Source organism: Antechinus flavipes, chromosome 6 (assembly GCF_016432865.1).
Source record: "Antechinus flavipes isolate AdamAnt ecotype Samford, QLD, Australia chromosome 6, AdamAnt_v2, whole genome shotgun sequence".
Lineage (NCBI taxonomy): Eukaryota > Metazoa > Chordata > Mammalia > Dasyuromorphia > Dasyuridae > Antechinus > Antechinus flavipes.
In genome coordinates, this window is record NC_067403.1 from 212,884,245 (window position 1) to 212,908,329 (window position 24,085).

General features: G+C 41.8%; 1 protein-coding gene across 9 annotated transcripts in view; it reads left to right on the plus strand.

Annotated features, from left to right (window-relative positions):
• MICAL2 (microtubule associated monooxygenase, calponin and LIM domain containing 2) overlaps positions 1–24,085 on the plus strand; it is a 163,277-nt gene extending 139,192 nt beyond the window's left edge. For 3 of the 9 annotated variants that reach the window (XM_051965010.1, XM_051965008.1, XM_051965009.1), the window contains exons 17-27: positions 63–185; positions 1,576–1,794; positions 2,414–2,515; positions 3,525–3,647; positions 6,706–6,792; positions 15,250–15,357; positions 15,541–15,621; positions 16,747–16,933; positions 18,241–18,326; positions 19,588–19,684; positions 22,715–24,085. In XM_051965010.1, coding sequence (XP_051820970.1) covers positions 63–185; positions 1,576–1,794; positions 2,414–2,515; positions 3,525–3,647; positions 6,706–6,792; positions 15,250–15,357; positions 15,541–15,621; positions 16,747–16,933; positions 18,241–18,326; positions 19,588–19,684; positions 22,715–22,755 — 1,254 coding nt within the window. In that variant the 3' untranslated portion in view covers positions 22,756–24,085. The remainder of the gene's footprint in view (positions 1–62; positions 186–1,575; positions 1,795–2,413; positions 2,516–3,524; positions 3,648–6,705; positions 6,793–15,249; positions 15,358–15,540; positions 15,622–16,746; positions 16,934–18,240; positions 18,327–19,587; positions 19,685–22,714) is intronic. The other 6 variants (XM_051965011.1, XM_051965012.1, XM_051965014.1 and 3 more) reach the window with 6 other exon arrangements.

Below are 24,085 nucleotides of genomic sequence, written 5' to 3' on the forward strand. Positions count from 1 at the left end.
CTTAACCTTTTGTTTTCATGTTTCCTATGGTTGTCCTTCTCAACTCAACTTTCTCCTCCAAGGCGCAAGCCCTTTCTGACCTAGGTAAGCCAGCCCTACATTCTCCTGCTGGTCTTCCTGCTAACCCTCGCTTTGCTAAGCCAGAGGACTCTACACTCAGCCCATCACCTCCTCTCAAAAGGCAGGTAGGGCTTCAGCTTCTTCCTCACTTCCAAACTGGCAAGGCCGACATTTCATTTTAGAAGGAAGGGTAATCTCCACCTCATCCCCCACCCTCTCAGACCATTACTGATAGCCCTTTTACAGGGGCACGCTTTAAGGTAAACAGCAAATGTCTTTCTTTATCCATTAGCTTGACACTTAATCAATTAGCATGTATTTCTTGTACTTGTTAAGAAAAAACACTGAATTTAATTATTTTGCTGAATGACCTTGTGGTAGATATTTTTTTCAAAGACCAGAGATTTGCATTTCTGGAAGAAGGAAATACTTGTGAGCTGGTGGAGTTAATCAGTGCTTAATCTCCTGTTTCTCTGAAGAGGAACTAAGCAGGGCAGGAAGGAGGCCTGAGAGCAGTGGAGATGTGGTGTGATGATCTCCCTATAGCCATGGCAGAGCAACAAAATGAGGAGCATCTCTGCCAACTTTGGATTGGATGGATAGTGGGGGACACACCAGAGATGCAATGGGTTTTCTTGGATTCTAAGAAGCTTTGTTTGGAAGGCTCTGCCTTTCTAATGACCTGTACTAACAGTATTAGGAATTGTGTTTGGGTGGGTGTGTGTTTGTGTAAAATCCCATTTTTCCTGGTGGGGATCAGGTGATTTTGGTGAGATGTCTTAGACTTTCTATGAAAGGAAAGAATAATTTAATAGACTTTTCCCGCCTCTAAGACCCTTTCTATGAAAAGGCAGCACAGTTGATAGAGTGAAAGAGCTTTAGTGAAGAAGACATCTTTCTTCTGGCTTCAGACATTTACTAGTTGGGTGAGTTTCGACAAGTCGCTTGACCCTGTTTGCCTCAGTTTCCACATCTATAAAATGAGTTGGAGAAGGAAAAGGCAAACCACTCCAGTGTCTCTGCCCAGAAAACCCAAATGGGTCACAATGACTCGTCAACAGCAACAACAAAGTCCTTTGTAACTCCAGCTATTATTAACCTAAACACTCCATTTTTACTAATGAGGAACACGAGATCAGGGGCAGTTCAAGAAAGCAGTTATAGTATTGGTGGAAGATTGGATCCTTTACTCTCTAGCTCCCGAGCCTGTCTCTGAGCTTGTTTCCTCAGCTACAAAATGAGGTTCCTATGTTCCTAGGATCGGGCCTTCTAGCCTGTTACCTCGAGTGGACGATCCTGGTTGGGGTTGTTGGTTTTGCCCCGAGCTCATGAGAAGAGCTTCCTTGTGATCGCTGCCAAAAAGAGAAGGCCTGCAGGGCCCACCCGGTGCTCTGGGCCACATTTGCCTCGTGTGCCAGAGTTGGTGCAAGTGTGTGTGTCCTTGGGTGCCCATGTGGGGATGAGAGGAATCCCTAGGGGAGGGGAAGGCCCTGGCCCAGTTGCCCTGTTTCCTAGTTTCAGACACGAGCTATGACTGAGCAGGTGCTCAGGGAGTCAAAGGCAGCTTCTGCTACGAGCGACGGTCTCACCAGGCCTTTGAGAGCCCGAGCCAAGTCGGACCTGCAGCCCTCCTACTCGGGAAACTTGGTTCCTCTGCCGTCCGCCTATCCTGGAGCCTTTGCTCTCATTGGCACTCTGAGGCGCTTGCAATACGTGGAAGAAAAGATCCACCAGGTGAAAAATGGACTCCCTTCTCTTCCTCCTCTCTCCTCCTCCTCCTTCTCCCTCCTTCTCCTTCTCTTCCTCCCCCTTTTTCCTATTCTCTTCTTCTCTGTTCTTGGGTTAGCTGCCCTCTGCCCCTGGGAGTCTCTGGCCAATGCAGCCATCTCCCTCTACAGAATTCCACTCCCTTTATCTCCATACTTTGATTTTTCTATGAGTCAGCCTGTGAAAATATTCTAGCACTACTGTTTTCTTGGTCTTTTTCCTATTCTTAACTAAAGCTTCTCTCTGTGTGTGTGTCTCTCTTCGTTCTTCTCTCTCCTGTTCTTTCCTTCTGCCTGTCTCTTTGTGTCTTCTATCTCTGTTTTCTCTCTCTTTCCTTCTCCCTTCCTCTTCTTCTCCTCCCTCTCCTTCTTCCTGTATCTTTCTGTCTCTCTCTTCCTGACTATTTTTCGGTTTCTTTCTCTCTTTCCTTCTCCTTCTCTCTCCTTCTTCCTCTCTTCTTCCTTCTTTCTCCTTCTCATTCTCTTTTCTCCCTGTATCTCTCTGACTCTCTATCTCTGTCTCTCCCTGCCTATGTCTACTTCTCTTTCTCTGTGTCTCTCTGTCTCTGTCTGTTTTTCACCTGCAGAAGAGGGCTCAAAACTTAGCCAACAGGGAGTTTCACAAAAAGAATATTAAGGAGAAAGCTGCTCATCTTGCCTCCATGTTTGCATGCGAGGACTTCCCCCAGGTAATTGATGCATGATTGACTTGGGCAGCAGATGGAATACTAGCTGGGCTGAGGGCTCCCTCCTTCAGAGCATGTTGGATCAGCACAATCCATCGGTCCTTCCGTGGCACTGAGCATCGTTGGCCCTTGGGAGCTTGATCATTTTGCATTAGACTGAAAAAAGCAGTGCTGTCCGAAGGGGGAAACTATCAGCCTTGGAAAAATCTGGAAATTTGCAGAATCACCCTTAATGAATTCAGGGCTGGGGAGAGGCTGTTTACAAACAAAGAGATCTCCAGGATGTAGCTAGGCCCGAGTAACCTCCTTTCACAGAATCCTTCATTTGCCTTCAGATTAGGTCTTTCTCTCTCTCTTTTTTTTTTCCCTTTGGAAGCTCCTGGGCTATCATTGTCTTGACAACAACACATTTAATTCAGCTCCCATTTATTAAATGCCAAAAGTATGTCCGTCACCGTTTAAACCATGGATGCTAGAAAGAAAATAGCAAATTATTCTCGCCTTCCAAGAACTCACATTCTATCAGGGAGATGACACGTGTCCATCTATATAAATTGCAAAAACACATACAAGATAAAGACAAGGTTATTTGGAGGTGAAACGGGTCCATGGAGTCTTCATGGAGATGATGGTGTTGGAGCTGGACTCTTGCACCAAGTTCAGGAAGCAAGACTCGAGGGGGCAACCACAAGAGGGGATCATCCCACTCCTAATCAGTTTGTTGGCTGAGAAAGTAACCAGTATTTGGTTCCGCTCAACCTGTTTTACTTTGTTTTTTATTATGTTGGAGTGGAAATGGTTTGATCCTAACACAGCCTTCTGCCATTTAAATGGGAACCAGATGGGGCCGAATGGATTCTTAGGGTAAAGTCCCATCTTCCTTGAGAAACAAAGCGAAAACAGCTTCTCTCACACTGCAAGTGTTTAATGATGCGCCTGCTTCATTCATTGTAATATGGACAGATGTGAATTTCCTCTGAAATAATAATTTTCCTATTTCTATTCCATACAGAATAAACTACTCACCAAAGGTCTTTCTCCCTCCCACCCTCTTCCTTCCTCTTGTCTTCCATCTGGTGGCTCAACTGATGCTTCCTCTTCCTTGTCTATTGATTCTTCTTCCTCTAACAGAAAGGTAGTCAATTGTAATTAAATTCTTTCTTGTGGTCTGAAGCATGCTGATGTATAATTCTAACTGTTTGGGGTCCTTGCTAAGGATGAAAAATGTCCTTAATGTAATATATATGTATATATGTATATTTATATACATATATAAATATTGTATATAATCTATAAATAATATATATATAATATACATTTTTATTACAAAGACATCATGGATTTGTAATCTTGTTTCTATGCATAAATGGGAACTATGTAGCAAAACCCAATCTAATTAGAATGAAGTTTGGAGCACAGTCTTGCTAGCTGGTTACATAGGTGATAAATTATTTAAAAAATAAAGGGATCCCCCGGGATCTCACTCAGGCGTCTCTTTGTCCATTTGCCTTCCCATTTCTATTTGTAGTGAATGTTGACACATTGTTAACACAGATTGTACATAGCTTTTTAAAACTTGGTCTCCACTGACTAATTCATTATGTGGGGATGGGAGAGTATCCTTGGGATTTTGATTCTCATCAGCCTTGAAGCTCTGGGGGTTCCTTCTGATATATTCAGTGAAGGGTTAATTCCTAGGAATCTGTTCCAGGAGTGTTAATCAATGGTAAAAGACTGAGAGGTTCTCTACCTTAATGAATCAGAACCAGGAAATAAGGAATACATTATATATGAAGGTGGCAACCTATAGCAATAGCTTTCTGGCCCCTGCTTTGCTTCCACAGAGCATCAATTTGCGATAGCCCCTCGACCATTTTGACCCCATTTGGTGAGGTCTCTTGGAGTTTCCTCGGCTGGGGAAGGAAATGGTAAATCGGTCCAGTATCTTTACCAAAAATAAACAAACAAAACAGAACAAAAAAATTCAAATAAGGTCACAAAAAGTTAGATGATGGCAATGAAGTGAGTCCTGGATACAAGTTTTCTATTTCTTTTAGTTGCACTCAGCTTGAGAGTGAGATTATGAGAGTGCTCTCTGAAGGTCTTTCCTAGACCCTGAATAGACAGTAGCATATTTACCCCTGACTCAGTAGGTCCATGTGGGTCTGAAAGCAGTTACTTAAGCACAGCATCCTGGCATTAAGTCTTGGCCAGGGTCCTCCACGAGGAAGAGGAGGCAGGCACCTGCCACTCACTTGGTGATTGCTCTGTAGCTCTCCTGGTCCAAAGATCAAACCTAGCTGGGCAGCTTCCCCTAGGGCAAGGGAAGATAAATAATGCATTGGATTTTGGGTATTGTTAAAAGGAAATATAAGGAAACCTGACCTTGTTTTCTGACTTTGGGGGCCATCCGTGTCCCCTCTGGGCACCTCCTCTGCAGAAGGGGCTCAAACCTCAGTCACCTGCCCCCACATTTTATGGTTCTATTCCAGTGATGCTGGAGTGGCCTTTAGGATGTAAGGGAAAGTAAGACCTTGGAGCTCAAAGACAGGATCTCATGCAGATAGTTGATATCTATAATACCTGTAATACATTTGCCACTACAATCTGTTTTAGCGGCTAGGGACCAAAAGCCTGACCCTGGCTGTGAGATGGAGCATTGATGCTAGGTGTTTCTCAGTTGGACCCAAGAACTGGGTTGGAGGTGATTGCCCTGAAGTCTGTACCTCTGCAGCTGGTCTGCTGCCATCCTGAGGAAAAAAGAGGCCCCTTTCCTGCCCAGCTCCCCATGGGACCCCCAACCAACTGCCCTCCTCAGGGGAAAGTATGGCAGTCCAATCACCTTCCCCATGTCTTCTTACATCCTTCCCTTGACCCTGAGAGCTGTGCCTGAGACAGGACCTGATCTCTGATCGAAGGCAGGCCTTGGGCAAGGACTTTCCCAGGAGCTCAGTCGCCATGGTCATGGTTGGAAGGAGAGGGACAGCCACTTACCTGCCCTCCTTTATCCTGCTTGTCTCCAGGCCCTCCCTGTGGGTGGGATCTGGCAGCTTGCCTCTGTCCACAGATACCCGGGGTTCATTCATTTAGCAAACCCAGAGGGCAGGGAAGGATGGTTTAAAAGCTGCTTGCTGGGCTGCCACTGATCCTCCCAGCTTGGCACCTGGCTGTTCTGTCAGTGGCTTTCCAGTGGGTCCTCTTGGCTCCATGGGATTCACCTTTTATTCATCCTTTTATTACTTAGGAGCTTCTCCTTAAAATTAACCCTAATTTTTTTTTTTTAAATACCCAACATACCCAAGAAAGACCAGGAAAATGAGCCAAAGAGACTAGAAGCATTAATTCTGGGTTTAGGGAATAATCTAAGAATTGGAATCTGAAAAATCCTTTGAAATGAATGACACCCCTGCCGCCCTCAGTTGCTTCCTAGTGCCCCCTGGACACCTCATCGACTGTCATATAAATATATAATAATATATATAATATATCCTATATGTACATATGTCCTTGTACTAGTAGAAAATATGGGGGAAACTCCCCAAATCAAAAACAAATCTTACATCCTGCCCTTCTCAAACAAAGTAATGAAAAACCCTGACCCTCTGAAGAATCTCACTTTACTAGCTTCATACCTAATAATTAAAGGCCTTTTTGATCTATTTAACATGGTAAGGCCAGACTTAAAACAGCACAGACCTGTAAGCCTTTGCTCATGAGTGTGATATAAGGTATATTCGATGGAAAGCTTCCTTAGAGAAATCCCTGGTGTCTTGAACCAGTAGGTTCAAAAATTGGGGGTGGGAGGAGGCTGTGTATAGATCTGTGTAAAACCTCTTGCCCTCTTTAGGATATTTTCCAATGTCCACTTGGTCATTCATGTCAAGTTTTTTTTTGGGAACAAAAGCCATTTATCCATAGCATTCAGAGTGGGAGTAGTAGATGAACAGGACTGGGGTTTGAGATCAGTTTCTCCCACCCCAGTCCAAGGAGTCACCCTGTTTCTACTTCAGGCCCCCCCTTTTTCAGTCACATATACTCACCTCCAAGACCCCGTGCCCCTTTTTAGCTGATTTCCTTGTCATCCCAGAATTGCCAACGGATGGAACAAAGGGGAGGGGGATTTCCTGCCTGTCGGGTGTAATCTTTGCCCAAACTTAGAGATGCTCAGACTGACTCTGATTATTTCACCACAGTCCTTTGTGCCAGGAGCTACTGGAAAGCCTAGCCCCACTCCAAAGAAGGAATCTAAGCAAAAGTTATTGCAGCCAGACCCAAGCCAGGTATAACCCTCGTTTGCCTGCATTTTTGCTCCTCTAACTGTACCTGGATTTGTCACGTTAGCTTTGTGTGTTGATTTGGTGGCAAGTGCACGTAAAAAAGACAGCCTCGTGTGAAACCCTTGACCTCATTCCCCTTGTCCCTCTTCCATCCCAACTGTTTAATTTATTCCCCTTGTGTTGCATGGCCTAAAAAGCCCTCTAGCATTCCAAAGAAACCCAACATATTTTAATTTTTAATTCTATTTTAATTTTAATTTTTAATTATTTTTAATAATTTTAAAGTTCTACTATTGACAGACTAAAGTACCATTTCTTTTGTTGAACCCAGTTTCAAATGTAAGGAGAATTAAAACGTTGATATAAACCATGTGATGACATCTTCTGGCATTATATGGTATTGCATCTGTTTGAGCAAAAAGTGAACTCAATTTTGGAAATCTAACTGCATATGGAAAGCCGGGAGGAATTCCCCTGTGACCTAAGATAGTGTGGAGGAGGGGAAAGGTATCTCTGCAAATGCATAAAGGAATTGTAACAGAAAAGTGCCCTGATTGGATGGCGACTCAGTTCCTGGTAGACCTAGCAGGAATTGGTGTTGCCATGTTAGAGAGTAGCATCTTTTCAGGTGTGTCACTCCTGGGGTTTGCCTCACTACTAGGATCCCGGGAGTTCATGGAGTGGGGCTGGGAATGGGGGAGCGCAGAAGGTCTCTTTGTGGGATCCATCTCCATCTCTGGGAAAATCAGATTTGATTTAGTCATTTTGTCAGCAAAGGTTCTTGTGATGCTCATAGAATGAAGCCTTGGGGTGCCAAGAGAAGATGCTTAGGCTGGGGGTTAGCTGTGGGGGACCACTAGCTGTGGTCCAGCGCCAATTATCTTCCCTTTCCAGGGAACTCTTTACCTGAAAAATGGAAGTATTGGACTCAATCACCTGCTGGTATTTTTTGTCATTCTCTAAGAGAATAAGATATAAAGGAAAATCCTTGGAAACCAGATGAAGAAAGAAAATCTGGATGGTGCATAGTGAACATGTAGCTAAAGCACATTTTCTGTCACAATCTTTTTTATGTCTCTAGGGACAGAGTGGGAACATCTCTGAATTGAGGTGGCTTTCTGGATTTTTGTGCCTCCTGGGCATCCCTTTCCTTACAACCTTGTTTCCTCCTTCAATCTTGAGTTTTGCAAATATTGTGTGTGCAGAGAAGCCAACAAAAGGCATTATGGTGGAGAACCAATTTGGTATCAGACTCGGAAGACCCCCTTAGACATTAGTTGTATGATCCTGGACCTGCCAGCCTCAGTTTATTCATTTTTAAAGGGGAGATGATAAAAGGACTAACTTCTTAGTACTGTTAGGAAGATCAAATGAGGTAATATATAGAAAGGATTTTGCAGTCCTTCAAATGGCTTTATCTTCTGATGAATATATCTAGTGTCCCTTTTTCCCAGACAAAACTACATTAATATTTTTAATTTTTTATATTATTGTTCATTATTATTATAATTGTCAGTTATTACCAATTCTAGCTGTATGATGAGGAGCAAGTTCGTTCAATTTCCAGTGCTTGAGAAAATTCTCAAGTTACAGATTGGGTTGGCACCCAGTGTTGGTAGAGTGAGTTTCTAGAACAGGAATTCCCCACAGATTAAGTCATGGGTCTAGCCCATCCACTCCCTGCCCAATTCTCTTTTCCCCCAAGAAAAAAGATAGCTCAACAGCTGAAAAGAAGTAGAGCCCCAAGCTGGGTTGGGGTGAATTAGATAAACATTTTAAAGCAGGTGATGATTTAGCATGATAAATGACTTCATTTAGTTCTAAGAGGTCTCCATCAGAGAGACTCATTGAGTGCTCTATTTCTTCTGAAATCTATGGAGTGAGCTGATTGCTCTGTGACCTGAGTTTGCCTCAACTCTGGGGAATTAGAAAGGAACATGCTGCATGGGAACTAAGGTCTAGTGCTCAGTAAACTTCTGGCAGCCAGCTTGTCTGTGTTACTGCACTGGACCCTTTCACCCAGGATTCCAAGGTTCTGGAAATAAACACCCTCCTTCCTAGTCATCAGCTTTGGCCAAACCTATAATGAAGAGCATATGTTCCTTCTTGGAACCACCAACTTAGTTCACAGACACTGATTCCTATGGCTAGGCTTTTTTGCCTTTGCCCATGAACTGAAGAAGAGTCAGATTGTAGAAATCTCAATCTCTTGGGCAAATCTTTCATGCTTTCCAGATTCAGTCTCCTCCTTGTAAAATTATAGAATTTGGATCAAATGGCCTTTGGTGTCCCTGCCATGTCTAGGTGTATAGTCCATGATCCTTCTCTATTAAGGAACATAATTCCAAAGAGCCAGTTAAATGTAGCATTGTCAAAACTCAGAGTTTTTGTCCTTAAATGTCCCAATATTTTTAAATCCCGAAGCAGTTTTGTGTGATGAGTTATTGATGCTCAAGTCTTCCACCCCTGCATTCACTTGACCACCCTGGCAAATCTGCTTCTCTGGATTTGTCAGCTACCTCTTCATGATCTGCTGATCTGAAGATTCTGTCCCTTTTCCCAAGATGGGGAAGGAGACCCCTATTAATTCAGTTAGATGATCAAACAGCCATTGGAGGGGTAAGAAGGGAGAGATTGTTTATAAAGGAGTACCCAACCTACTGTTGAGTCAAGCTAAGTGATAAATCATAAAGATCTCAGTCTTCATGATGGAAGATGGCAGCTCATCTAAGAAGTAAAATTCTCTAATTGGATGTCAGGAGCTGCTTTTCTTCAGTGTTTGTTTTAAAACTGGATAGACGACATTTATTTATTGGATTTCTGGGAGCACTGGACAAGTCCCAGCTCTCAGATTTTAGCAGGCTGCCTCCAAGAACATCAGTCCCAAGTTCTTGTACTTCAAGGCTCTCTCCTCTGTCCTGAGGAAGAAAGAATAGATCCTCAACCATCTGAGCTCAGGAGAGCTTCATTTGGAATTACTTCTTTATTTGGCCTGACACTCCTTCAGAGAGAAGAATGGGGGAGAACAGCTCAATTCCTTAAGCTTTAAGTAATATTCCATAGTCTTCCTAACTTTTAGTCTTTAAGAGTGGGAGGTTCCATTCCTCTCAAATGACATCTCCTGCCCTGTCTCAGGTCTGATACCCAGTGGAAAGGCACAGTCTCAGAGGATAATTGGGAGTTTGAACATCCACCATAAGCAGAAATTTCAGACAAGAGAACACTGTGAGGTTGTTGTTCAGGGCCTTGGCCCCTCTTGAAGTTTCACTGATGCAATAATTCAATTTCTACAATGCCCGAGGCCCTAGACTATAATGGAATGTGGCGCCATTTTCTAATCGGACCTTGCATGAAGTCATGAAATTACCCATTGTTTGAGTCAGCTTCCACTGGTATTCTTCTTTGGAAGAGACTCAAAAAGCTACACCCATTGGGTAATGTGGTTCTGTTGCCAATAAACGCAGGGGCCGGGTAATTTGTTGCCCTCTAAAGATAGGTATTTGTTCAAAAGTAAACAGGGAAAGGCTTTAAAGAAGAACTCACCATCCCTTCAATAAGTTAGGATTATTGTGCGTATGTGTGATGGGGGTGCTCTGTAAATCCCCTTAAAGATAAATGCTACAAAAATAAGTTGTCATCATTATTGTTATTATAAAAGTCTACAGGTGTGATAAGTCTATCCTAAAAGATATATGTATGAAATTCCTGGCAAAAAGAAGAAAAAGGAAGGTTGGTTAGAAGTTATTAATCTCATAACCTCCATGAAGAGGGAAGGAAAGATTTAATCTTTCCTTAGAAATAAGGAATACATACCTTCTGCTATCCTTTCTCCTCATTTTCAATCTCTGATGGTTATCGCTATGGTGACACTTAAGTCACTGATGGGTCACTTAGGTAGTACTCCCTCCAGTGAGCAATGTAAATACCCCCCTATATTCTGTGCTCCCAGAATCTTCTGGATGGAAAAAAATCACAGGTTCCTTTTTTTCAACTCATGTAGGACTGAGTGTTTATAATGTTTTCTTATGAATTTGGTGCAGCTTTTGAGCTGATCAAATTTTTTTTTTTTTTGGTTTCTAATTTTGTTCCCCAACCTGATAGACATCTGTCTTTCCCAGCTTCCTGTTGCCTTTAGATCTGGTAAATATGTATGAGTCATTAATAAATTAACATTATATTTCTACCAAGAATAAAACCTTGTCATATTTTAGAGAAGTTTTCCCCCTTCATACACACATAAATCATGTTGTTCTTAGTCCATTAAGTACCACTCTGTAGGCCCAGTTGTCCAATTCCAACTTATTTCTACAATTATCCAACTCACTTCTCCCGATCTTGTCCCACAAGATTTTATGAGACACTTTGTTAACTTCTTTGCTAAAATTCTTGTTAAACGTATATTTTCCAGATCTACCATTTTGCTAACCCTATCTTTAAAAAGGACTCAAACAACAGTATTTTTAAGAGCCTAAGGACTTAAGTGCTAGGAACTAGAAATAGAAGAATCAAAAGGTAACAGTCCCTAAGCCTCTAGAAGGTTGCAATCTATTGGAGAAAATAAAGCAGTACATATAAATAAATACAACATCCATACAAAGTAAATGAAAAGTGATTTCAGGGATTGAGGGAGGCATTAATAGTTGGAAGCTCATCATGGAAGGCTTCTTGTAGGAGGTGAAATATAAACTGGCTTTGGAAGTTTGGGAGAGAAGTTTTAAGAGGCACATTTGATGAAGGATAGAGGGGAGAGTCTGTACAAAAGCACAGAGAATAGAGGAAAAATCTCACACGTGCAAAATAGCAGTTTGGACAGTAATGGGCATGAAAGAGAGGGATATGTATTACATCTGGAAAGAAAGTCTGGAACTAGATTGCAAAGAGCATTAAATGCCCAAAAAGGAGTTTTCATTTGAGTTTAGAGGCAATAGTCACTGGGGTTTCTTGAACAGAAGAGGGACATGGTCAGATTTTTGCTTTAGGAGTAATGGCAAATTTTGTTAACTTGTAAAGAGCATGGATTAGAGAAAAATACTAAAACAGAGGAGTTTGTGGTAGAGCCAGGAGGTAGTAGAATCACTAGAGCTTCTCAAGCAAGGGTGTGAGATGGGCAGATCTATACTCTGAAGATATTATTTTGGCATTTTGTTTGAGAATTGTTTTGAAAGAGCAGACAATGTAGGGATGCAAAAATTGGGGGGGGGAAGGAAAGAGGAAAGAAGAGAAAAAGAGAAGGAAGGAAGGAGGAAAAAAGGAAAGGAAAGGAGGAAGGAAGAAGAGTAGGCAGACTAACCTGGTGTGAGTTTTTTTTTTTTTTCCCATAGCAATCAGTCTCTGCATAAGTGATCATGAGCCGTTTTTACTCATAACTTTATTGAATGGGTTGGTACTCTAGGCTTCCTGGCATTATGAGAGACTTTTATCCACAGGCTCAAGTATTGCCCCATACACCTTATAAATAAGACAGTAAATCCCAGAAGTCTTTTTGTTGTTGTTGTTGGAGCATCCCTCCAGTCTCTTCACATAAATCCCTCAACTCGAATTGCTTATCAGTTGTGACTGAAATTGCTTATTAGTCCTCCCCATAATACAGAATAATATAAAAGTACAACCAAGCAATTCAGTGCCTGTTGCAATGTTTGTAGAATTCCCCTTTCTCAGTTCACCCACGGATTCACCAGAATACAGGAGATGCATCTATTTATTTCTTCATCTCTTCTTTTAGTGGGAGTTTGCCCTTACAGGTATTCATTCTTCACTTTCCCATTAGTATTTTTGTTGTTGTTGTTGTCGTCATTACTATATCCATGGTTCATTTTAATCTCCTGATTTTGCTTGTTTTATATTCTCAATTTAGTTTTCTCATAATTCTCTGAATTCTTCACATTTAGTATTTCTGATAAAGCAATAATTGCCCATGACAATAACATACCAACTGTGGCTTGCTCGACCAATCTCTGGTCATGGACATCCTTTGGGTGGGATCTTTCCCAGGGTTCTTTTGTTTTTGCTACCATAAATAGTATTACTACGAATATTTTGAGACTGGTAGAACTGAGCCCCAACTCTGCCCCATTTGAATTCTTCCTCATAAGAAAAACAGTTAAGTCTTTTTCCCTTCAGATCTACTTAAATCAGAGGGACACTTTCAGCCCCAAGCTGCATTTCAGCCACATCTCCTGTATGTTGAAGTTTGTAGACGTGTGAGAATGAGTGCCAAGGAATTCCAGCCTCTGGTCTTGGGGCCAGTGATAAGGTTCAAGGACTCAGCCTGTGGGTGAGCTTACTGGTATTACTCAGATAGGTTTTTTAAAGAGGGCTTAGAAGATAAATAATGCATTAATTCTTTCAATAGACTTTGGGGTCTACCATGGTTCTTTTTAGGGAATGGACTCATTTGTGCTTAGCTGATTAAGCATATTGGGAAGGCTGAGAGTTCCTATTTAGTGGAAGAGTGGTCTAGGAGGCTTTGGGATCTGCAGGGCCTGGCACATTTACAGAGTTTGTGTAGCCATTTTCTGAGAGAGTGACTTAGGAGTGACAAGTGACTAGAGCAAAGTTCTGTCTCCATGTTCCCATTCCTTCTCCCCCCCCCCCCCCAATCCTGGCCTCTGGCATTCCTTCCAACATTCTTTCCATACGTAGATACTGCTGAAGTCTGCTCCTGCTACTACCCCATGCCATTTTCTTTGCCCACATAGCATTTGGAGGCAGGATGACCCTGGGAATAGTTTTCATGAAGGACTTCTTTAGAAAAGTTTCTTTTTCTGTGATGTCCCATCCATGTTGGATTTGCCTCAGAAGCAAGCTTTCCTCTCCCTGGGAGCTACCTAAGGATGCTGAACAGAGCACGAGGGAAGAGCCTGGGGGAAGATAATAGAAGCCTGCCTCCAAGGAGGAGTGTGCCCTGGGGGTGGATGGCTGGGACCAGACAATTATTGGGGGGAGGAAGGAGGAAATGTCTGGAGTACTTTTTTCCCCCCAGCAACTCCCCTTCTCCCTTAATTCATAGGGTGCATTGTAAGGACATTTTTTATGCCCTCTTGTTTCTTTGAATAATGAAGAGATGGGACAGGAAAGGACAAGATGGGACTAAAGAAAAAAGGACAAGAATAGGAGCTATAGGAAGGAGATAGGGCATAAAGAATAGAGGATGGGGAGAAGTGAAGAGGAAGGGGGAGAGGATGGAGGAAGAGAGACTAGACCTGTCATTTCCCTGGTAAAAAGAACTCCTAGGTGAAGAAATTCCATCTACCGGTGCAGTTTGTTCTGTCCAGTCTCTTAGTATGTCATACATATATATCAGAGGCATAGGTCTCCATACTCCTACATGTGAATTTACCACCTGGAATATTCCTGCTGCAAATATCTATGTTGAATTGGGGAAGAACCTGGAATAAGTCTCATCTCTGTTTCCTCATTTTCTACCTGCTCTAACCTTGTCCTCTTCCCCCAATTTGTTATTAGTTGAAGATTATTTGGCTAGTTTCTGTTTATTAGAGATTGAAGGAGGATTAAGGGCACTGAATTATAGGAGGAAGGATTCTGGAATAGGTATTAATCACTGTACTAATCCTAGCTAACTTTTATTCAGGTGTGCAACTTAGTAGCCTTTAAGTTTGGAACTGATTAAGTGTTAAACTGCACTAGGATTTTTGGGACACTGTTGTCTAATGTTCTAATGAGCACCAGAAGATCTGCAAAGAGAGCTCATGCGTGTTCTCTCTCTCTTGCTCTCGCTCTATGTATGTGTGTGTATATATATTCAATGAGCCTCAGTTTCTTCATCTGCAAAATCAGGATGACAGCACCTGGGTGCTGTCATCCTGATTTTGCAGATGAAGAAACTGAGGCTCATTGAATTAAATGACCTGGTGGTGGTCATATAACTAGTATCTGAGGCAGGATTTGAGTTATTCTTTGAGAGTCTAACATTTAGCTAGTAGTCTATCATAATTCCCCAGGCTTTGGGACTCTGGGCAAATTGCTTCCGTTTCTGGCTTTGATTTTTTTTCCTCTTAAAATGAGCCCATCCTGGTGAGAGCCACTTGATGATACCATGGATAGAGAGTTGGATCTGAAATTAGAAAGACTTTGGATTCTGTTAACTGTGACATGGACCCTAGACAGAGAAAAGAACTATATGTGCCTCTGTTTCCCCATCCCTTCCAGTTCTGAATATGTGATTTTCAGAGATGGTGCAATGTTGTTACAACGCTAACTGCAGTGCATGTGATTTGGTTCCTTTTGGTTTAAAGCCCCTCCTGTCCCTTGCTGAGGGAGCAAGTGGCAGCTCATCACTTGCCGTTTATGTGTTTGTGTGCCTCCCTCCCCCTCTCACTGTTCTGCTTCTTTTCCCCCTCCCATGCTCAACTGGCATCTCATTGTTTGTCCTTTCCTTAAATAAATAAATAAACTTTCCTCTTGCTTTTCTTCTCTATCACTGCCTCCATCACCCGGTAGATGACAGTAGGGAAAGTGTCTCGAGGAATAGGGGCAGTGGCTGAAGTTCTGGTCAATCTGTATATGAATGATCACAGACCCAAGACCCAGGCTGCTTCGCCAGAGCGGGTAAGGCTGCCTCCCCTCTCCCCCAGTGACCTCTCCCATGTGAAAGGTCTTTATCCCTATTGTGTCAGAACCCTGGATGCTCTGCCTTTCATGCTCTTAGAAGCCCTGGGTTTTTCCCCTTTGATTATCATGTCATTTGAAAAAGTAAATGTGCCCCAAACTGATCATTTTGATTGGATTCAGAGGACAGTAATGGACCAAACATCCCTCTCACCCAATTCATCTACTTCTCCACCTGAGGCTACTCCTGGCTGGAATCACCAGGTATCAAGTTATTCAAAATCACTAACTTGGTTTGAATCTTCCATTTTTCCTTTCACCTTCTCCCCCATAATTCCAAGCTAACTGGTGTGTATTTATCCCCTTTCCTTCGCCATCCCCAAGGGCTGGGTTAAACTCAGCCCACAATTGCTTAATACTAAGAAACTCCAGGTAATAAACTCTCATGTGAATGGGGGTGTGTGTGTGTGTCTTAGATTGAGCAAACTTTGCTTTCCTCCCATAAGTTACTAATGTACACTTCATAAAGACTGGAATGGAAAATGTCACATTTTCTATTTGGTCCCTTTTATTTTGTCTTCCCTTGGAAAGTATTGCTTTATGTCTTCCTATTCAGCACCATGTTATTGAAGTCATGGAGAAGGGAAGGGTAAATGTTACCTATGGGTAAAGGACAAGTTCAGGCTTCATCTTTGACATATACTAGCTGTGTGGTTGTGGGGAAACTGCCACCTCTCTGTACCCCAATCAACTCTCAAAAACTAGCAACTGCTACAAGTGGCAGATCTCATGGGAGAAGGGTAGCTCCACACAAGGAGTTCCCTACTATTAAGAATCTCAGATCTGGGCAAATAAAGCAGGAGGGAAAGGGAAGAACCTTTTTTTAAAAGGTTTAAAAATATATATTTTTAAAAGTTTAAATATATATATATATATACTTTTTAAAAAAATACAAATCTTGTAGCAGACTCAATTTGGAAAATTACATTAAGAGGCAGTCCTGAAGTTTTGCTATACAGACATGGTGTTAGACCCTGTCTTAGGGGAGAAAAGGACTTTTTTTTAGCCTCTCCATTTCTGGGTACTTTTGCTACGCTCTACAGTGAAAGGGGAGGATGCTTTGGGGTGTAGGGGAAGTAGACCTGGTTCCATTGCTTGTTCTGCTGCTTCTTACTGGTCTCCTTTTAAATGAGCCTCTTCCATGTGAAGTGAAGGAGTTAGGCTAAGTCTTCATCAGCTTTAAGCCCTAGGTTCTGGCAAGCCCTTTCTACCCACGGACCACAGCCTACATGTCAGGACGTTTGATTTTTGCTGGCACCGGGGGTTGCCGTCAAGGACTTTTCTCCTGACTGGCTGTTTTTCCTCCCTCCTTGTCTCCTGTGTCCCCAGGGATCTTTGAGAAGAGAATTCCCCCAGAACCTGGGAGGAAGCGACATCTGTTACTTCTGTAAGAGGCGCGTGTACGTGATGGAGCGCCTCAGTGCCGAGGGCCACTTCTTTCACCGGGAGTGCTTCAGATGTGAGATCTGCTCCACCACGCTTCGCCTGGCTGTCTATGCCTTTGATGCAGATGAAGGTAAACCCCGGGAGCAGCCTCCTTCAAAGACAATGTCCTAGGGGATTCCTAAATGGGAGAGAGAGAGAAGGGCTGAGCCCTTCCGACCCATAGGCATGTGTTTCTTGGGAGCCTCCTACAGCAAGGGCCTTCCCCTGGCCTTGGCCCTGGAGCTTCCTGAGGATTCCACTTGTGCTTGCCAGGCAGTGGGATTGCTGCTTTGAGCTGGATGGAGCATATCTGTGACCTCTGTCGACATTGGGACCATTACCATTTTACAGATGTCTGGACAAGTCCCTTAACCTCATGATGGCAACTCCCTAAAGCCATGTCTTGCAGAAAATATGTCAACCTGCATTGGAAGAGATTCCTCATTCAGACATTCTCAGTGTCAGTAAAATGACAGATTTTGTCTCTTTATCTCCCCTAAAAGAAGGATAACCTGGCTTCCAAGATCACTTGCAGACAATTATTAGCCATGGGACCCCAGAAAAAAGTGATCAAGCTTCTCTTTCTTGGCTTTTATTGAACATTCTGTACTTATTGTACAAAATGATGAGTTTGTTTTTTTATTTATTTAATTATTTTTGCTGAGGTGATTGGGATTAAATGACTTGCTCAGGGTCACACAACTAAAATAAGTAAAAGTACAATAGAGCATTAAAAAAAAAAAAAAAAAAGAACAGGACATGTCTGAGTAGGATTACTATGCTGTGGGAATAATTTATCTAGATTTTAGCAAAGTATGTGACAATCTTTCATGTTTTTTCTGCAGACAAGATGGAAAGGGGAGAACTAGATTTTAATAAATAATTAGGCAAATTCAGACTAAGTTGAATGAAAGGTATTACAAAGTTATGGATTAAGCAAAACCTGATGACTTGAGGACCAAAAAATCCCACTTCGTACATATAGCAGTACATCCTAGGCAAGTCCCATTTCTTTGGGCCTTAGTTACATTGTAGTTACATTGCAAGGTCTCTTCCAGCTCTAAATCTATGGCCCATCAATCATCATCAATGGCCAAACATAGAGTTATCTTTAGTGTTTCAAAGTCAATTTGAGAAAGAGATCTCTGCAGGGTCCCAGAATTTGGCAATGTCTGTTTAATATCTTTATTAAAGAATTGTAGGGACAGATAGTAGATGGAGCACCAGCTCTGGAATCAGAAGGACCTGAATTCAAATCTGGCCACAGATACTTAACACTGCATAGCTGGGGATCTCTGGACAAGTCACTTAAGCTCAATTGCGTCACACAATAAATAAATAAATAAATTTAATATACATTTAAAAAAACAACAACTACCTTTTGGTATTTTTTTACAGGCAAATTTTACTGCAAAGCTCATTTCATTCACTGTAGAACCAATAGCAAACAAAGGAAGAGACGAGCAGAATTGAAGAGACAAGAGGTGAGATTTTTCTGTGAAATGCTTCCGGGGCAGCTAGACAGCACAATGAATAGAGCACTGGATCTGGAGTCAGGAGGATCTGAGTTTAAGGGCTGTCTCAAACATTTAATACTTACTAATTGTGTGACTTTAGGAAAGTCACTTAACCGTAATTGTTTCACCCCCCAAAATACTTCTAACATAGGGAGGAATAAGTGTCCTTAATCAGAAGGCATTTCTCTGTGACCCCAAAAGATGGCCACCTTGAATCTGTTTTCAGTTCAACCAAGAGCATCCTTGGTTCTTTTGACAGGAGCAAGTGAGTGACAAAGTGTGGTATCTAGTGTTATCTTCATTATTCTGGGTCTTCTGGGACCTTTAAGCTCAGATTGGATACAAATATTGCCTCCATTTGGCTTCTAAGAAACCCTAAATCTGACATTCCCCAAATAAATAAATAATTTTGCACAAAATCTTTGGAAATAGACTTAAGGACATGTCCTCATGAGGTTTTCTCTTATCTATATAACATTCACTTTCTTGGATTGTCCTATACCTTTAGGAGACATCCACAGCTAAGTCTACCCCATTTCTTCTTTTCAAAATAGCCATTTATTTTCACAATTGCATGTAAAAATGTTTTTAACATTCTTAAAAAAAATTTTAGTTCCAAATTCTCTCTCTCCCTCCCCTCTTCTTGAGAAGGCAAGCAATTTAATATAGTTTATACATGTGCAGTCATGTAAAACATTTCCAGATTAGCCATGTTGCAAAAGAAAATGCAGACAAAAAAAAAAAAAACCTTAGAAAAATAAAGTAAAAAAAGCATGTGCCAATCTGCTTACAAGTCTGTTCTTTTTCTAATGCTCTCTTCTGAAAGCTTTTCAGTCTTGTTTCCATAACACCCTCTTCTACAGCATATTGCCCAAGACGCACCCCCTACTCTTCCCCAAGAAGCAGAAGGGAGAGGACATGGAAATCTTTCCTGCTAATCTAGTATATGTAGATGGTTGCTCAGGCCCAGGAAGGGAAAGAAAGAAAGAGTCCTTTTTTTTTCCTCAACAGTATTTTTTACAAGTATTTAGTATAAAATAGCATTTTATAAATTGGAATTTATAGTATTCCAATAGTATATATTGGAAAAATAGCATTTTTCGAAATACAACGTTTCTATTGGTTTGGCCCCTAGCCCATCTTCAATGGCTCTGAAGCCCTTCCATCTGTCTGAGCATCCCCTCTGTATGACTCAGGAATCAATACTTCTCTTTGTCCTGTTTCTAAGGAGGAAGCAAAGGAGAAACAGCAGGAAGCCAAGTGGCCAGACCCTTCCCCTGAAATTCTTGGTCCTGCTGTCAACAGCCGAGAAGCCAGCCCGCCAGGTATCATGACTTCCTTCTTTAGGAAAGTGCTATGCTGGCCCATTAGGGTGACAAGGGATCTGCTTGACATCCCCAGGAGCTTCTGTAACAGGATATGTGGGTTTCTGCGTGAGACCGTCCTCCATTTCAGGGACAATGCTTACAACTACTGCTACATGTATGAACTTCTGAGTTTGGGGGTACCTCTCCTCTATGTGCTTTACGAGGTCTTGACGGACATGTACAGAGAGGCAGAGTCCCCTCTCCAGAGAATGCACGATTGGGTGCAACAATCCCTCTGGGTCAAACTCAGCTGAAGTTTCTCTTATTGTATGCTCTATTTTCTTCCCAATACATTCTCTCCCAAAGTGCCTGTGATATTCCAAAGTGTAAAAATTGCAGTATTTTTTGCAGTTTGCTAGGACTCTGAATTTCAAATAATTTCTTTTTTTTTTTTAAATTTCAAATAATTTCAATCGACTTAGATACATATGCCGAGAGTCCATCCACCTCAGCCTTGTCCAGTTTACATGGCAGAGGTGGATGCCCTCATGGCACCCATGTGTGGAACTTACATGAAGGATGTTTTGATAGCTTGGAAAGCTTCGATTCTTTTTACCACAATAATGAGCCATATTTCTGGGTTTACATTTCAAGATATAATAGACAAGACAGAACCTTTTTCTTTCTAAAAGGTTTTTTTTTTTAATTTTAGGGTTGGGGTGGGGGTGGGAAGAAGGGGAACTTTTTGTTTTGTTTGTTGGGGAACTGGGAATTTGTTACTTGGGTGGTTTTTTAGCTTTTTTTGTAGATTATAAGGTTTACCACTTGTGCAGATGATGATGTGAGATTTTTAAAACAACACCTCATAAATGAACTCGCCACCTCCTGGGCCAAAGGCTTTCAATTTACTTGTGTTACACTAGGCAGTTAAAAAAAATTGCTCTTAAATCTCCATCATTGAAGAATTAGAATGTGGATGAGCAGCATGTAATTAAAATAGTGTGGTCTAAGAACAGCTAGTGGGACAATAGCAATAAACTATTCTTTTAGAATTAGAAAGATTTGCCTTTCTCCTTTGTTTTGACTTGAAATGCTAGATTTATTTTTCACTCCCCAATCCCCAACAAGCCAATACATAGAAGCAACAAATGAATGATTATTGCAGGGACTGATTATCGGCTCCCAAACATCCACCAGCCTCACAGTCAGGAATTAATCATATATAGCAATACAGAGAAAGATGTGGAAGGGGCCATTTTTCTGTAGATTGCACTCAACCCAACCCAGGTTTTGTTACTGAATGCAGAACCTGTGATATATGCTTACAGATAGCACAGCATCTGTATGCAGGCAATATCTGTCCTCAGGTGTATGGAGCAGTTTCATTTAGAGTCAGTCGGGTATTATGGAGAGAGGGGATTGGATCTGGAGTGAGAGAGATCCTAGTTCAAATCCTTCCTTAGCTATTTATTAGCTGTAGATCCTGTATAACAAGTCAGCCTCTCTAGGTCTCAATTTTGTCATTTATAAAAGAGTAATCTTTGATGACATAAAAGTTTCCTTATAGCTTTAAGTAGATGATTATCTCACCATATTTACTTAGGGAAAAAATGATTATGTCCTCTGGTCTGGAGGAAATCTTATTATACTTTCTTTATAGACAAAGCAAGGTGTGGAGTTGAGGTAATTATTCATTAGTAGGGTTCTTGCCCATAAATTTCCTCGGGAAGAAAAGAGCTCGGGGCCTTGACTGCATATTTTAAACTGGCAATCAACATTGCTCAGACTATTTGGAAAGTTACACAGCCCCTGTGGTCCATTTTGCCTGTGTAGACATGGCTCTTTTCACAGGGCCGGTCCGTAGCAGACATTTAGTAAAAACTTGTTGATGGATGGGTTGGTTGAGTCAGAATGGGTCTCAATGCCAAGTTTTTCTCCCATCCTTGTTTTCCCCATAATTAATTTCCTTTTAACTCTTTATCTTACATTTACCTCTATTTGAAAACTTGGAAAACTGCAGATTTTAGAAATTAGAAAGCTTAATTGACTACCTTGGGTTCCCTACAAAGATTTCGAAGATTCTATGGGGAAATGAGGGGTTTAGCAGTCTCATTGAGTCTGTGGCCAAATTTTAGCCACAAGGGCCTAGTGAAGACTATCACCAGCCCCTGCTTGATAGAAGAAGTGGTTCTGTCCAGTTTGCACAAGAGCTTCAGAGCGGTAGGGAGGACCCTTCACTTGCTGCACATTTGGGAACTACCCAAACCACCCGGCTGTTTGGCTTAGGGATTTCAAAAACTGTTAATTCTCAAGGTGACAATGTGCACACATTTCTTGAGGGTATGCTGCTCTTCGTAACTTTTATCCACATCTTGAAAATCACTGTGTAGTCAAAGTGTTTCATAGATGGCTCATTTCTAAAGGTTTATTATTGATAGCAATGAGAACTACTCTAAACTGTCACATGTTGAGCCAAATGGTGAGATGGGAAATAATGATGTAGTGGAAATGACAAGAACCTGTGTAATATATGTTTACTCCAAGAAATGAACCTTCCTGGTGAGGAAGCAAGAAATATTCTAGGTATTGGGGGGGGGTGCTTTAGAATTCAGAAACAGGTGAAAACAATTTAAAAAGCCTTGTCAAAAACTAATTCCATGGGGATATTGGTGGCGATTTTTGTTGGCAATTTAAAACTACCATGTACTGGTATCAATAATATGCAATATTTATCTATCATTTGAATTTCAGGCTGAGAACTTGATAGTATTTATTTAACAAACATTTCGTAAGCACCTTTTATATCCTAAATATTGTCACAAGATAATAGAGATAGGAGGCTGAAAGTGAGAGAATGCCTGCCCTCCAGGAGCTTCTCTTCATCAGAAAGGTTCATATCTTGAAGAAATAGTAAAGTTTGATTTGGAGGAAATTTCACTCTTCTAATGATTTCCAGCATTTCTAAATCTCTTGTGTTTTCTCCTCTCCCCCCTCTCAACTAAACTCTCTCTTCTTTCTCTCTTTCCAATGTCTCACTCCTGTCTTCAGTTCTTTACAACATTCCAGTGTTACCACCTATCCTTGGCTGACACCTTTCTGCTCCGAGGTGACTGGTCTTCTTGCCAATTGTGAGCACCCACTATTAACCCCAAATATGCTTCAAGTGCAGCTTTGTCCCTCCTTCCTTTCCCCAACAAGAGATTGGAACAGAGTAGAAGCCTCGTATTGTGATAAATGGATGCTGGGGGGGGGGGGGTGGTGGCCAATTAATAGCATGCTACGGGGTAGGATTCAAAACCAGTTGCTTGTTTTGGAACAATGCTTGTCTTCCCTAACCCCTCTGGCACCGCACGTCAATGTTTTTGCATGTTATCCCAATCCAGCTAGCCATGTTCTAATACCCCATCCAACCTGCCTTCCTTGAAGGTACTAACTCTGCCTGCGAGAGACAGGGCCAGAGCGAGTTCTCTGTCATTGTTCAGAAAAGTCTAGCTTTTTGAGAAGCCTCTAGACAACTGTAGAATCATTTTTTCCCAACTGAAAACTGGCTTTTAGTGTCCTTTACCAAAAGCTAGGTGACTTTAATGTAGCTATGTTATGTATATATGCCAGCCAAAAAGCACTCTGTAACATGAACTTTTGTTAAAATAATTGCAGTTCCATTTTAGCCATCTTCCTAAGCCACGAAAGAGACCTTGGGGACATTGTGTACTTCCTTCATGGACAGAAGGCTTTGCTGTGGAAGTAGTTTTCCACCATAGCTCAGAAAGACTAAGGTAGCTCAGGAAGCTTAGTCAGAGCAATAGAACTTAAAGGCCAATGGAATGCTGTCAAGGACACAGTTGGGCCACATCTGGCAGCAGCTGGGCTAAAAAGCCTGGAAGCTCCTCTATATCCTTACAAAAGATCATTTCACTGCCAGTATATTTATTTGTGGCAGCAGAGCAACCTATGTGAATATGCTCTTTTTTTAAATGAATTGGGCTATTCTTTTAAAGACAGAGAGCCAGGATTTCTTCAGCCCTGCTTTGTATGAATACCTGTCCCTGCCTGTCCATCTTGGGAAGTACATCATTCTTTCCAAGTTCTTTGAAGACATGCATGTTGGCCCTGATGGGCTTTGGACCTGGTTCCGCCTTTTCAAACTGTCAGCTGGTGCTACCTTCCTCTCGTTTATCTTCCGTTGCAGAGTCTTCTTCTCTCTAAAGAATGCCAACCAAAGATTCTGTCCTCCTCATCTGCAACCTTTCTAGCTTCCCAACTCTCCTGTGACACATTTTATGACCTTTGGTGACTTTGAGACATGTTCTGTATTTAACTGTTCACACAGAACCCTGTATTTTGCACACCCTAAACGTTGTTTAGCTTTATTTATGGTATTTGATGCTGTAAATGAAAATAAATGTGGTTCTTTGTAAA